Below are 15,081 nucleotides of genomic sequence, written 5' to 3' on the forward strand. Positions count from 1 at the left end.
TCCACTGCGCCTGTGTTAGCCTATGAATGGTTTTGTATTGTTCGGGCTCTGCCCATTCCTCCACTGCTGAATGGGTTTAACCACTGGTTTAGATTCAGTTACACGGTTTTGGTTGAAATTGTCCCCCTCCTACCGCTTTGGACTCCATGGTTCCCTTGGCTGACCTGTTTAGAAGCTGCAGTGGAAATGTCATGTCGCCCCTCCCATGGGCCGGACCCGACATTCACTTTGATAGGTGACAAAAAATGACTTGGGAAGGGATTAAACCAATGGCTCTTTGTGCAGCCCGCTGAATTGTTAAGTCTATAACAGTGTGCTGATGGAGGACTTTGAAGTGGAGGATGCAGTCTTTCTTCAGCACGTAATGGACAGGCATTGGTGGAATGTTAAACAGTCACCACAACAGAAACACTTTCTGCAGAAGACAATCACCGCTGCACAAATCAAAACCTGACTTTAAGAATACACATGTAGATAAGAGAGAGAGAGAGAGAGAGAGAGAGAGAGTGGTTTTGATTTGACTGAAGGGCTCGGGAGTGAGTGGAGAGCTAATGCATTCACACAGACGTTGTTTGTTGTTTGCAGCAGAATGCACATTCACACATTCATTGCACTCGATGTTTTCAGCTCTGCTGGAGTGGAAAAACAATGTTAATCAAGCAGGAAGTTAAAGAAAACACACTCAGGGTGAAGGGGAGAGTGTGGGGCCTCAGCAGGAGCCTTCAGTGTTCATATGCATCAGGGTTCAAAAAGCAGTGACTGGTGATGAATGGGATCTGCTCTTGTAGACTCACATGTCAAACTCTCTGAGGATGAATGTGATGATGATGACGCCACAACACAGATGTATAGATTCATATTTACGATGAGAATGAAAGGGCGGAGGAATACGTGTGTGGTGCATCAAAGCAGTGCTACAACAATATGGCTTGCCAAATAAAAGACTTTAGCCTTTCACATTAACAGAATTTTAATGATCAAAACATGTATGCTACAAAAAACGTCTGTTACATTTCCTTTCTCTGACACACAGACAGTTTCTTCTGATCTTTAGTGCAGCTGAAGAGCTCGTCGCTCCACACATGAACAAAGGAAACAACAATAACTTTCAGTTTTATGTTTCTGCCTCAAGGCTGCCTGCAATGTTTGAAACATTCCTGGAGGAGATGAAGGTTGCATATCTTTATTTTGGGCGTTTAAAAAACACACAACAAACTCGACTGTTCATAAGCATAAGTGTGAACTTAGAGGTATTTTCCAGATCAAATTTTCAAGACTGACGACTTATGAGAAGCAGAAATTCAAATGCAGACCCTCAAACACAAAAAAAATATTCCTGAGTCTCTTTTTCCCATCAGTCCCCTGGTGTGTTGGAATAGGACAAGCCTATAATCAATTAGCTACTCCCTCTCCGTGTGGCTGTCAATTAGCCTGAGCAGTGATTGGGCTTATGAGTGCTTTATGAGCTGAGCCAGCTGCTTTCTGCATCACTTGACAGCCAGTAACCTAATAACTCCACTTTTACAAGACGTTGATTAGACTGATAAGGCCTGAAACAGCTCTCAGCGTGATATGATGTCGCCTCGATTAAAGAGCCCTCCTACAGGCTTTCATCAAATATCAAAACGTGCGTTAAACACGATAACATTTTCTGTCAGGCGGTGATGTCAGTGTGAACAATCCTGTGCAGAGAAGGTGGAGAAAGTACACAAGCTGAGGAGTTTTAATAACATTATCAAAGTGACAGAAATTAACACTTATTCTTCTAATGCAAACCAGATGATCAGCAACAAGACTGACACTATGACTTTTTTTTTATTTTACACCTTTTTCAGCATATCTTCACAATGAGTTATACGTTTAATTGTTTAAAACACAGCATGTTTGATTTTTGTCAGAAAACATTCTCAGTGTATGAACAGGAGAACAGGGACAAAGGAGGATGATCACTTTGTCCACAGAGGGCGCAAAGTTCAACTTTTCAAAGTTTGAGCTTTTAGTAACTGTGCAGATATTCAACAGACATCAGTCCTACTTCGAGGTGCGATATGTAGAATTGATGGTTGCTCACTGTGACACTGTGTTTTAGGGGTCGACGGGTCCAGAAGACCAACATCTGCCTGGTCGGACTAAAGGCGTGGTTATAATGTCTGACCTCGGCATCATAGAGCATCCGCCAATTACCACAACATAGAGGGTCTGAGACACATTTAATAAGGAGGTAATATTTGGTGGCATGTTGCCAATCAAGGCTTTATAAATAAATAAATGAAGCTTTCTAACGTTTAAATCAGCTGGACAGTCCAATGTGTTCACCTACAGGTATTATACGCAGATAGTGAGGAAACAAGCATGTTCTTCTCTCCACTCCTTTTCAGATTTGTACACCTTAATCATCAAGTGTTTTGTTTTGTTTTGTTTTGTGTGCATAAACACTGACACAACAGGTAATGCAGACAGTAACATGCATCAGAAAAAAAAACAATACTTTAACTAATAATAACCCTATCTTCTAACTTCTGGTTTAGAGAGGTTGATGTTAAAGCTCTACACTCACGATGTACAAAAAAAAAAAAAAATTAAACTGGAATTACTTCCTTTTTTAATTTATCATTGGCAACAGAAAATCTGAAATGTTGCTTTTCTATCAGAAGATAAAAATAATCATGTCATTATTAAAACGCTTAGATTGTGATTAAAGCCTCTCTCTCTCTCTCTCTCTCTTTCTCCCTCTCTCCATGGAAACTGACTGTAGGTATATTTTACAGCCTGTTGAAGCAGCTCAGGAGGGTTTCCTACTTCACGTCTGCCTCTCCTTTCACACCCATACTCTATTGGTCTGCACGAACAACACATATAGTGTCGGCGCCGAGGCCAGCTCTAAAAGTAATTGGTTTCATTGGAAAGTGGATAAATAGCAGCGGCTGGTTGTGGAGGGCGTCCTGCAGAGTTTGACCGCTCCTGGGTTAATCACAGAGCGTCTGAGGCTGGAAGCTGTCCCAGTCGGCTCTGGCCACCAGCCATGGAGAGCTGCGAGTCACTGCAGGGCCGGCCGGCTGCAGGGGCTTCAGCTGCAGGGAGACAGCAGAGACAGGAAATGAGTGTTATTCCTCTTGTTACTTTGACACCATCATTTTTACATGGATATGTCACGTCACTGTTTCCACTTGAGTTTTCAAGATTACAGTTTTGTACTACAGTTGTACCACTACACTTCAATCCAAAGTCCATTTTAAAATGTCAAACCTTGATGATGTTTAGATATAAACAAAAAGAACAATGATAACAAATCAAGCTAACATGACAGTCAGTTAAAATAATCACTCTCTGTGTCTTAGTTTGTCCAAGAGAAACAAAAGTGTCAAAGGCTCGAACTTTCTCTAAGTTCAGATAAGACTTGGAAATGTCTTTGATTTAAGATTCTGTGAGCTCATCGGGACAAATATGAAAACATCTTACAGACATGAGCCTGTTTGTAGAGGCTGACATGTGAAACAAGAACCGCAGTAAATCGTATAGACAGGCGAACAAATAAGAAGAAATGAGAAGGTTTGTGATTCTCAACCCCACAGTGCCATACTGCATACACTCATCTATGTATGCTAACCCCAGTGCAATAGTATGTGAAAACATGTCTGTATATGCAAACTTGGTGCAACAGGGCTATGTGCAATTTACATCATAACAAAATCATGTTCAATACTCCAGCACTTTTGCACTTTTGCACTTTCATACTCGCAACACTTTTGCACTTTCATACTGCGTCACTTTTGCACTTCCATACTCGCAGCACTTTTGCACTTATGCACTTTCATACTCTGACACTTTTGCACTTCCATACTCGCAACACTTTTGCACTTTCATACTCCAACACTTTTGCACTTCCACACTCCAGCATTTTTGCACTTCGGCACTTTCATACCCTTAACACTTTTGCACTTCCATACTCGCAGCACTTTGGCACTTTCATACTCGCATCACTTTTGCACTTCCATACTCGCAGCACTTTGGCACTTTCATACTCGCAACACTTTTGCACTTTCATACTCCAGCATTTTTGCACTTTTGCACTTTCATACTCGCAACACTTTTGCACTTTCATACTGCGTCACTTTTGCACTTCCATACTCGCAGCACTTTTGCACTTTCATACTCGCAGCACTTTTGCACTTCCATACTCGCAACACTTTTGCACTTTCATACTCCAACACTTTTGCACTTCCACACTCCAGCATTTTTGCACTTCTGCACTTTCATACCCTCAACACTTTTGCACTTCCATACTCGCATCACTTTTGCACTTCCATACTCTCAGCACTTTGGCACTTTCATACTCGCAGCACTTTTGCACTATTGCACTTCCATACTCGCAACACTTTTGCACTTTCATACTCCAACACTTTTGCACTTTCATACTCGCAGCCCTTTTGCACTATTGCACTTCCATACTTGCAACACTTTGGCACTTTCATACTCGCAGCACTTTTGCACTATTGCACTTCCATACTTGCAGCACTTTTGCACTTTCATACTGCATCACTTTTGCACTTCCATACTCGCAGCACTTTTGCACTTTCATACTGCATCACTTTGGCACTTTTATACTCGCAGCACTTTTGCACTTTCATGCTCTGACACTTTACCTCCCGTAGCAGCACTTTAAACACTATTCATTTTGAAGGTCACTTCTTCCTGGTATGTTTTGACCAACATCGCACATCAGAGACTTTTTATGCTCGTGTCTCTGTCAGCTAATTTACAGTTTGTGTTGTTGTTTGTTTTTGTTTGTCATTGTGCTTTTATGTCAATTTGTTTACGACATGTGAACCACCAACCTGCCAAGGGACTACAGATAGAAATTAGCCAATGGCTACAATCTGACATATGTACACATTTATGTTCACTAATATGCAATGTCCCTATTTTGAATTAATTCAAATAAAATAAATAAATCATGACTTCATGTTCATCATGAGTCTGGTTCTTGTCGAGGTTTCTGCCTCTTAAAGAAAGTTTTTCTTTGCCACTGTAACTTTGCTGATTGTTGCTTAGTGCCGTGCTCATGTTGGATTAATGTTGGGTCTTTGTAAATAATATACCATCATTGACATAAAGATTGATTAACTGATTGTTTGGTTTGAGTAAACCTATATGTTTTGATGTTTTAGTTAAAAATATTGGAAACATGTCAATATATTTGTTTAGCAGTAACAAGTCATTCATGTAAACCTGTTTGAAGCCATGTAGATTATTGATGCATGATATCAAAATCTAATTAATCGACAAATCATTTGATTTAAAATAATATCCGGTGGACTCCTTCTCTCAGGCAGGATCCAAAGACACAACTGGAGCACACAGATCTCTAACGTTTTGGTTGGTCCTGCCTGAGAGAGAAGTCCACAGAATTATATTTTGAATGTTTCAGGTCCTTCTCATGAGTTCACAGACCTCCATTTGTTGAACAGCTGAAACAGCTGAAAGAGTTTCCTTTTGAATCATGTAATTTGTTTGAAATCATATTCTATGGTTATAAAGTGTGGGGGCATGATAACACTACGACAGCTTTATGATGTTTTCCTGTTTGACATTTTTATATGACACGTTTTATTCACTGTCATAGATTAAGTTCATACAAATGTACTGGGTAAACTTGATTCCACTGTGTTGTGCATAAATGTGTCCAGTTCTCCCTATTGTGTTTTATATATTTCATTCATTCATTCAAAAGGGACACGTAATGAGTGTTACTTCAAATATAAAATATAAAGAAGATGCCATGCATACATGTGTTTTTGTGCAACCCCTGTCCTATTTCTCATGTTTTTTTAGGCTTTTGATGAGTGCATGCAGTTCCACATGAGCTCATGTTGAGCGGTCTTTGTAGATGAGTTATTTAGAAATCAAAGATTGAAATGTCCGTCACAAAGAGCATTAGTTTAGTTTAGGTTTATTTCTGACTTTCTTTTTTTTTTCAGGACAAAAGTTATGTTTTCTTTAATTTATACACTTCATGTTTGTTTGCATTGCTCTTTTTAACTTTGATGATGATTTAGTAGACCACATCAACCCCTCCTGTTTCAGCATTTAAACTTGTTTCTTGTCAGTTTTATTTAAATCTTCAATAAACTACCTTTTTTAACTATTCAGTAAAACAAACCAGACTTTCAGACAGTTTTCAGCTTGAAGAAAGTGACAGCGCGGATAACCGCTTAGAAAAAGGGAGTTTATTTTGAAGGAACTAAAGAAGTTTTTTACGCTTGACAAACATAAGCTGCTATTTCAGCTCCATAAACTGGGCACTATGTGTATGGGAGGGGGGGTGGGGGGGCTTTTGTTTTTGATTGATTTGACGCCCGCATAATGCTGACTTTCTCCATGCCATCGGCTGACTGAAACGGCCTTTTTGTGCCACTTGACTCCCTCACACTCACACAGCTGCATTTGTCTTGCAAATCCATCCCCGCTGTGCCGCGTTCAGACGAGGAAAAGAGAGCAGTCGGACATCAGTGAAGTTCAAGCCAGCGAACAAGCGGAGAGGCTGTTTCATAGCAGCCGCTTTTGTCGATATCAGAAGGGAGAGCTGGTGAAAAATGATGCATGCTTTTACACCTCTGAATCCTGGCAACTGACAGAGCAAGGGATGGGAGAGCATGGGGGTGGAGGGGTGGAGGGGGTCAAATACTAAAAAAAAAAGAAAAAACTTTTCCCTGGAGGCTGAAGTCAGTGCTCGAGTCGAACAAAGAGCCCCGGTCTGAACGGGTTGAGTGTCCTCTTGCGCACGACGGGGATCAGCAGCGCAGAGTGGAGGAGATGGATGGAGACGCACACGTACAAAACGGCCGTGACAAAAAAATTAGCATATTTGTAATTTATCACTTTTTCTAGAGTTATTCAAAGTTTTATAGAAAAAGAAGAAAATGGATCATTTGTCACTGCGCTACGAGCAAAGATAAAGCTTCCAGACAGAAAAACTCTGCATGAAGTAAAAGCCTGAGATCACTTCTGTTCCGCTCACTTCTTCAACAAGTGCTCATTTTTACTATTTTCACATTCATTACTTTATTTATCGGGTTTTTGTCTTCTGCCTTTAAAATCCGCTCGGGGATCATCTCAGTCTGCTTCATTTCCATATCTTTTCAAGGCAGCGTCCTCGTGAATAGATTGTAATATTTCATGACGGGGCACGCAAAAGCTGTGCACAATGCCTCTCATATCCACTCCGCTTTCAGCCGCAACAAAGATCATAGCGAGACGTCTTTATGGCTAATTCAGTCAAAGGAGCATCTCCCGTCCTCTGGCGCGGAGGTCAGCCCGCCGTGTTTCGTCCACCAGGGGGGTTCTTCAGGGGCCAACTGGCTCACACACACACACACACACACACACACACACACACACACACACACACACACTTATTATATTTCATTTCTATAGAGCAGAAGGCAGGGTTTTTTTCGATCCTGTTTTCAGGAAGAGCAGAAGGACACATGTCCAAACCTCATCAAACGTTTTATCCAGTTAAATAATTGATAAGCCTGATTTTAATTCTATGTAGACTTTGGCAGAATGTGGTATTGATTTTGTGAAACAGTTTCATTTATGACCAAATATTAAAACAGTATATATTTTATATATATATATATATATATATATATATATATATTACTGCCCTTCTCTTTTATTTTGATATTAAAATGGTAAAATAAGTTCAGCTAATCTCCCAGTTGATCTGCCACGCAGAGTGTGTGCAGTTTATGTACAGCTTCCCTGCAGTATGTCTTGTCCTTCCTTTCCTTCTTTTATTGCATTTTTCCTCTGTTCGATGAATACCTCTAAAGGACCAGAGTGGAGTTAATCTCGACAAATCCTTCTTAATAACTCTTAGTAGAGCTGTTGTGAACATTATCTTATCCAATTTACGTTCAATGAGTTTAATGAGTTTTACGAGTTTAACGATGACTGATGGCTGTAATAGATGAAACGTCAGAAATCGGGCTCTCCATCATTCCGACCTGTCACTTCATATAATAAACTCGATCAGCTGATCTGCTGGTCCTGTTTGTGTATGCTGCACGTCACTTGTCTTTGGGGCTCTCGTGGTGGAAGAGAAAGATGCAGCCAACTGTTGACTGGAAGTCCTGACGCGCAGCTGACGCAGATTTACGCACAAGGCAAAACTCGAAATACGCCTTCAGCTTTACGCACGAACGAACTGCAGCCGAAATCAGACTAAATGCAGACGATTTCTTTTTTTTATTGGACGTTTCGAGGTTGAATTTGAATGTTACTCATTCTAACACATCATCTCTCATGGAAACTCACATTTCACCTGTATGCTACACCAAACATCCTTATGGCGTTATCTTGATAAGTGTGTATAAAAAATAAAATGTTGCAGGGTGAGATTTTGGTGTCACTGAACTCATCTCAGTCACGCATTCAAATAGACTTTCTGTGAACTCCATGCAGACTAACTTCAGTCTCAGTCTCTTCGTGCGTTTTCATGGATATACTTGTGCCAAAAAAACAGTCTGTTGGAACGATTCCAAGGTGGCACGCGTTCCCTTTCGCTCAAAATTATAAGAGGTGTTTACGTTTCTTAAAAATCTAACGTAGCTTATGCCTTGAATAAATCCTCCACTAATGATCTATCCTTTGATTATTTTCTCTTGTCATTCTTGATTCTCTCCATTGAGAAAGCTGCTCGTGCGCGCCGGAGCCACTTGTTGCCGGCGCATAAAGTTGGAGCTTTTTGAGAAGTTAAATATCCCGGAAAGAACACAAGTTAGTATCTGGAGGGCTTGACGGGGACAAAAGACCAGCGCCTTAGCACCATATGCTTAATGGTTACAGTCGTCCAGCCTTTATTAAAGGCAAAAAGTGGCCCTTTAAAAGTTGGAAAGGCTCTTTTATTTGAATTAGATGGAGCACTTGCGCACAAAACCAGAAGCGCGCATTGCCATTGACTCGCCCCCTTTTCTCTTTCTTTCAGGAGTCTGAAGCGGCCACCGTCATCGCCCGTTTCACTCCAACATAAGCTTTTCATCACCCGGCTTTGTTCGTGGTGAAAGTAATGCTGCGAATCAAAGACATGACAATATTTTCCATCAGCTTGGAGACCCTGGACAAGAGCCCTCGAGCTTTGGCAAAAATCTGGGCCGGTTATTCATCCTGTCACTCCGCACCTGTGGTCCCGCATTCAAAGTATACAAACTTGTCCCTATTAACATTCATTATTCACAAACAACACAAAGGCTGAAATAGAGCAGGTTGAAGTCTGTTTATGGCTCCTAAATGTTTTATTCCTCTGAAGATGTGCCCAAAGCTCTTTTCTCTTCCTCGCTCACCACCGAGTGCCCGTCTCTCTTTCAGCCTTGAGTAGCCCTACATTTGGATGTCACAATCGCAGCATCTGCCAAATCTTGCGGATGAAAATATGAAACAAAACGTAGCTACAAGAGGATTTGTTAAATCCTGATAATGAGTGATCAGCGTGGGGGAACAATGGCGCAGGATGGTGAGAGCCTTATGGTTCCGGGGGCAGCAGGGACAGTTTGCTCTCTTGTGGAGAAAGCGCCAGGTGATGGCAAGAAAATCGCCTTTTCCGAGGAAAAGGACACATCAAACCCACCTCCTTTCTCCCCTTGAAAAAAAAAACACAAGACATAAATTTAATTGGCTTATCAAGGCGCGGCGAAAAGAGCTCGCTGTTAATTGGCTGGAGGCGCACAAAACAAACGCAGAGACACGTTTAGCCTGGCTGGCCCGCGCTGCGCTTTCAGTGTCACATCATTGAAAATGTGTTTTATTATTGCAAAACGTCATGCTTTACAGTTGCCATATTGTGTCCTGGACAAAGGCTGATAGGACATTAAAGACCGAGAACACGGTGCCAACCCGTCTCGAAGACACTGCGAGGGCCTCTCTCTTTGCTTGCTTTTAGGCAGCTGCTGTCCAGGGCGCAAGGACATGAAAAGAGACAAAGTTTGAACTACCAGGTGCATCCCCGGAGATCACGAAGGAGACCGATCCACCCCGGAACAAGGAGCCGCTCATAAAGATGTAATTTAGGCTGGAAGGTCACGTCTGAAAGGAAAGAGCGCATGTCTACCTCCCCTCCCTGCCGCACACCTCCTCCCGCCTCCCCCTCTGTCACTATGAGCTCTGCAGCAGACACCTGTTGGTTACCAGCGGCTCACACAGTAAAACAAATTATGGAGCTGAGATCTCATCTGACCGTAAAAACCCGACAGTCACATGTGATAAAAATGACTCCGTGGGCTTTTTTTGGGGGGCACATCAAGCCGCTTTGGAGCTGAACTTTGGCGTCTCCCCCGGCGCGCTAACATGCGGGCTTAGAGCGGATTTACCGCATTAGAGACGAATCAACCTCTTCTTCTCGTCGCGTTAAGCTGTTTAACTTAAGCCTCACACTTTCACTGCTCATTCTTTTCATTACAACGTAGCGTTTCCCCTCTTTGTCGTTTAGCACTTGTTGATTTGTGTCCAGCCATGGATGAATCAGACAAACATGCTCACTGGTGCGTAAAAGTGCCATTCTCTCCATCTTCCGTTTATGAAGACATCACAAGTCCTTCATCAAAACGACAAGATTGCCAAAAAATACATGACACTTGTCTCTGTGACAGCAGGAAAATGACTCTTTGATATATTTTCTGGTTTTGTTCACATTTAAAGCCACGGATCTCCTCCACGATGAGTCCGGAGCGACAATTTAAATCTAACTTCAAATCGTTCCTGTTCATACCAACGATTGAAACCATTACAACTTCTTATTTTTTGGATTTGGGCGATTTGATTTAAGAGTTGAAGTTTCATCATTCATTAAAAGATCAAAGAAAGCAGCAATCTGGTGCAAGAATTTGATGATGGTTTATTTCATAATAACGGAATCTGGTAAATGAAAAATTAAATAAGTGGAAGCTAATTAACAGAATTTGCATCTCTGTTATTTAAAGTATTTAGACTTCTTATAAAGAAAACAAATGAAGACAAAAATAAAAAATAAATATATATATCATCCACATCACTGTGTCACCGTGTCTCAGTTTGTAAAAAAGTGTGAAATTTGCCAAAATGTCAAAAGTAAATAATGAGTTTAACGAATTATTAAACTGGCTGATTAATAAACACACTCACTTGAATGTAAGACTTACAAAATAAAATATCTGAACTGTTTCTTTTTTACTTTTTGAGATTTGTCAGAATATAATTCAGTCAATCTACAGTGATCCATTTTATCCCCTCTCGTTATTCCAATTGATTTCAGTAATCTTTCATCACATTATACATTCATCAGAGCTGGGTGTCGGTGCACCCGGTGTACCCGGACAGCATACTGTAGGTGGTAAAGCGCGCTGTGTATCTGTGAATCAGCGGCCTGTGAGCCTTTTCAACCAAATGAAGCTTGGCGTGGTCCTCCAATGTCCAGGCCCTATGAGCTCCAAAGAGAATAAAACCTGTCTGACAGTAAAAATGGCCGTGTTTCTTTTAAGCCCTGCCAAGACCGTATAGCCGGAGTGACAAGATAGCCGGAGTGTTTTAGCTCATCTATTCCGCTCGGCTGCGGCCGCACCAAAGCGCTCTGCACTGCGCACTAAAAACCATCAAGTGCACAAAGAAACCACAAAGCTACCAGTGTTTTAACCAGAGCCCTGCAGCGTAATCAGAGTGGAACCGGCCCAGCATTGACTCGCCAACATTTGACTTTCTAATGGCTGTAATGGAATTACATGGTGCTGTCGCGTCGGTAATGAGGAGCGGACGGACTCAGTCACAGAGTCTGCAGCTCTCTCAACTATCAAATCATTGAGGTTCAAAAGCAGAAATATTCGGCCTCCAAGAAATAAACTTATTTTCCTAAAAATTAGAAAACACGAGAATCGCTGAAAAAAATAAGAATCAAAATTGATAGAAATATTATAAAACCCACCTACGATGCATGAGGTTTTAATAATCCATATTTTTATAATCCTAATCCGGCTTTCCCCCTCTGCTTTGCATGTCGCCTCCGCCATGTGTTTGCAGCTTTCGGGCCCACATGGTTCATATATGCGGCGGCGGAGTGTCGGTGGAGAGGGGGCGGCCGCAGAGGAGGCCGTGGGGGGACACATGTTGGAGGAATGCCGCTACCACGGGAAAATCTGTCCCGGCAGCACCTGGCAACACAGAGCCGCATTCAACAGCCTCTCACCATGCTGCTCCAAACACCTTCAGCTGTTGTGGGTAAACTGTGTCCGCTCGTTTGCATAACATTAGCATATTTATGTCACATTATTAGTGTGTATTAGTTTAGGTTAACTGTCCTCCTTTGATTGTGACGCACGAGAGTTAAGATCTCACGTAGTGTACTTCACATGTTAATATCATGTGAGAATGAAGCTTCATGACATGCTTCATGTGTGCACCTGCTGACACACATGTGAGCTATAAACGGACAGTGAGTAAATAAAGATCATAGAATGTGCATGGAGCATGATCACAAAAACTATGAAGATCATTTGTGCAGCTCATTTTTATTTTATATTTATTTTTATTTTTATTATAGATTAAAACGGTTTTATAGAATATAAGACTGACTGTTTTTTTTCAATGGGAAGTTGAGTTTAAAATCTTAAATTATGCAAGACCTGATGCAGGGCATTTGAAATGCTCTGCTGATTTTATTATGAGAAAAAGTGTTAATAAAGAGAAGAAGAAAACATGTCTGACATTGACTGGAAGTGTTTATGTGTCGTTTATTTGGACTGTTGCCGATTTGCCTCTGGTGATCACCCTCTAAGAGTGCATTATAATAATAATAATAATAATAATAATAATAATAATAATAATAATAATAATAATAATAATAATAATAATAATATCATGTCGTATCATGTCATATAAATGTTTCCTTTTTAGTTTGGAAAATGTTGCTTTATCGTGTTTGTGCGGATCTGCTTGTATCATTTGATTTGAGATCAGTTTACAGTCAGTGAACTTGTGTCTCAGTTTCAAAGATCATGAATAAACCTCTCAGGGGAAATACTCCGCTGAGTTTTATTTTTCATTTTTGATCAAATAACAACAGTGACACGAAACGATAATTTTTCATCAGTAAGTGCTTTTTTTTTTATTTGCAGTGAGTATAAATATAAAATGTTGCACGACAATATAGATTTCGTAATCATTAAATTAAAACATATATTATCACTCGTAGAAAAAAATAAATACACGATTGCCATTTGCCTGAATTACAAAAAATAAAATTATCAACGTGATAAAACTATTTACAACATTGAATTCAACATTGGAAACTGTACAGTCAGCTCACATGGTGTCCTCACTGTGACGATGCGCCTCAGTGCGCATTAACACACACACACTAAGACACACTAACATAACCCGCTTCATTATCGACACATTCATTATGTGCGTTTAACAACAAGAGTCTTTTCATTTTAAGCCACCAGGCCGAAAGGAGGCTCGTTTTCGATGTCTGTCAGGCCCGGCTTGTTGTGCAGTTTTCGGGGGTCCTCCGGTGTCCAGACTTTGGCGGTGCGGATGATGTTCTGCTCCCGGAGTTGCTTTTCATCCGACCAGGACAGCGAGTGACCGGCCAGGGGAGGTAGGCCATAGTCAGGGTCACTAGGAGAAGGAGATCCTGCAAAAAAAAAAAAACGGAAGAAGAATAAGTTTAATAACAGTTCTTTATATAAACATCATGCAGATTAAATAAATCCAAATAATGCATGCGTAAAATCTGTGTATGAGAGATTCTTGGAGAGACGGAGGAATAATCTAGAAATGGACCTACTTGTTCCTCTGTGACAGATGATGACCTTCTTGGGCTGCGCCTGCGCCTCGCTGCTGGAGTTTCTAATGGGTACATCAGACTGCACGAGTTCTGCGAGGAAGTTGATGTATCCGATGGCGAGCCGCAGGGTGTCCACCTTGGAGAGCCTCTTCTCGTAGGGCAGGGTGGGGATGTGCGAGCGGAGCCCCTCGAACGCGTCATTGATGGACTGCATCCTCCGCCGCTCCCGCACGTTGGCCGCCTGCCTCAGCTGCTGCATCTCCATATCTGACCTCATCCTCCTCCTCCGCTTCATCATACTCATCGGCCCGCCGTGGTGAGGGGACAGCTCCGAGGTGCTGTCTGCGCAGCCGTACGAGAAGGTGGAGGACGACGAGGAGAAGGACAGGTTCCCGATGTCATAGTCTTCTGCGTCGTGAGGCGCTGCTCTGCCGCTGCCCTCTTTGCCGTAGTAGTCCTGGAAGTGGCTCGTGAGGAAGTCCACGTCGTCATCCAGAAAGTCGTCAGTGTCGAAGTGGCCGTCCCTCGACGAATGGTCGGTGAAGAACTCGTCATCGTCGAAGTAAGGAGGGGAGGAGAAAGAGTCCAGTCCGGAGAACGGGTCCAGCACGCTGTCCATCCTTGCCTCTGCTTTTTCCTTCTATTGTTAAGTTGGTAACAATGATTCTTCTTCTTCTTTTATTGACTCTGTGTTCACTCTCCACAGCACAACAAGTTAGTTTTAGTTCAACCGGCACGCGAGGCTTCTTTATAGCGACATCCATAGTCGCGTGCCGTTTGCTTAGAAGCGCCAACCAATCACAGCTCGGTCCGCGAGGCGCATCTCGAGATAAGCCCCTAGAAAGACACGCCCCCCCACCCCCCTCCTGCCCCCCCCAACTAACATCTCAACTCTGCCCTGACACCGGCTGCTCGGCTGCATCACAGCGCGTTTAGAAAACAGGTTCTTTTATAGTTTGTCATAAATCTAAAATATTGTCTCCCACAGGTCTGACCTCAAAGAATATCACTCTCTCCCTTGACCACCGCCATAACCCTCCCCCTTTTGCCTACTGAATATGACAACAATACACCAATAAAGGATCAATAAATAAATATTTTCCACCTGATATTTCCCGTTTGCTTTCAGATTAAAACGATGTCTTCACCAAGAAAGTGCTGAACTGAACACTAATAAAACATGAAGCATTTAAGAGCACAGCTTCTCCTCACAGGTGGTTGCCGGGGTCAAATATTGCACGGCTTGTTGTTGAAATCTTTAAGAA

The 15,081-nt window shown here is 41.9% G+C and overlaps 1 protein-coding gene and 1 long non-coding RNA gene across 2 annotated transcripts; both read right to left on the minus strand.

Moving 5' to 3' along the window:
• Positions 1–1,705: 1,705 nt before the first annotated feature.
• LOC114921129 (uncharacterized) lies at positions 1,706–12,252 on the minus strand. The gene is made up of 2 exons (XR_003809426.2): positions 11,954–12,252; positions 1,706–3,071 (listed from the first exon to the last, which is right to left on the minus strand). It is a non-coding gene; the product is annotated as an uncharacterized lncRNA (long non-coding RNA).
• An 853-nt stretch (positions 12,253–13,105) lies between these two features.
• ptf1a (pancreas associated transcription factor 1a) lies at positions 13,106–14,647 on the minus strand. Its single transcript, XM_020650733.3, has 2 exons — positions 13,817–14,647; positions 13,106–13,663 (listed from the first exon to the last, which is right to left on the minus strand). The coding sequence occupies exons 1-2, from the start codon at positions 14,433–14,435 to the stop codon at positions 13,461–13,463; spliced, it is 822 nt and encodes a 273-aa protein (XP_020506389.1). The 5' UTR covers positions 14,436–14,647; the 3' UTR covers positions 13,106–13,460.
• Between the last annotated feature and the right edge of the window lie 434 nt (positions 14,648–15,081).

Source organism: Labrus bergylta, chromosome 4 (assembly GCF_963930695.1).
Source record: "Labrus bergylta chromosome 4, fLabBer1.1, whole genome shotgun sequence".
Lineage (NCBI taxonomy): Eukaryota > Metazoa > Chordata > Actinopteri > Labriformes > Labridae > Labrus > Labrus bergylta.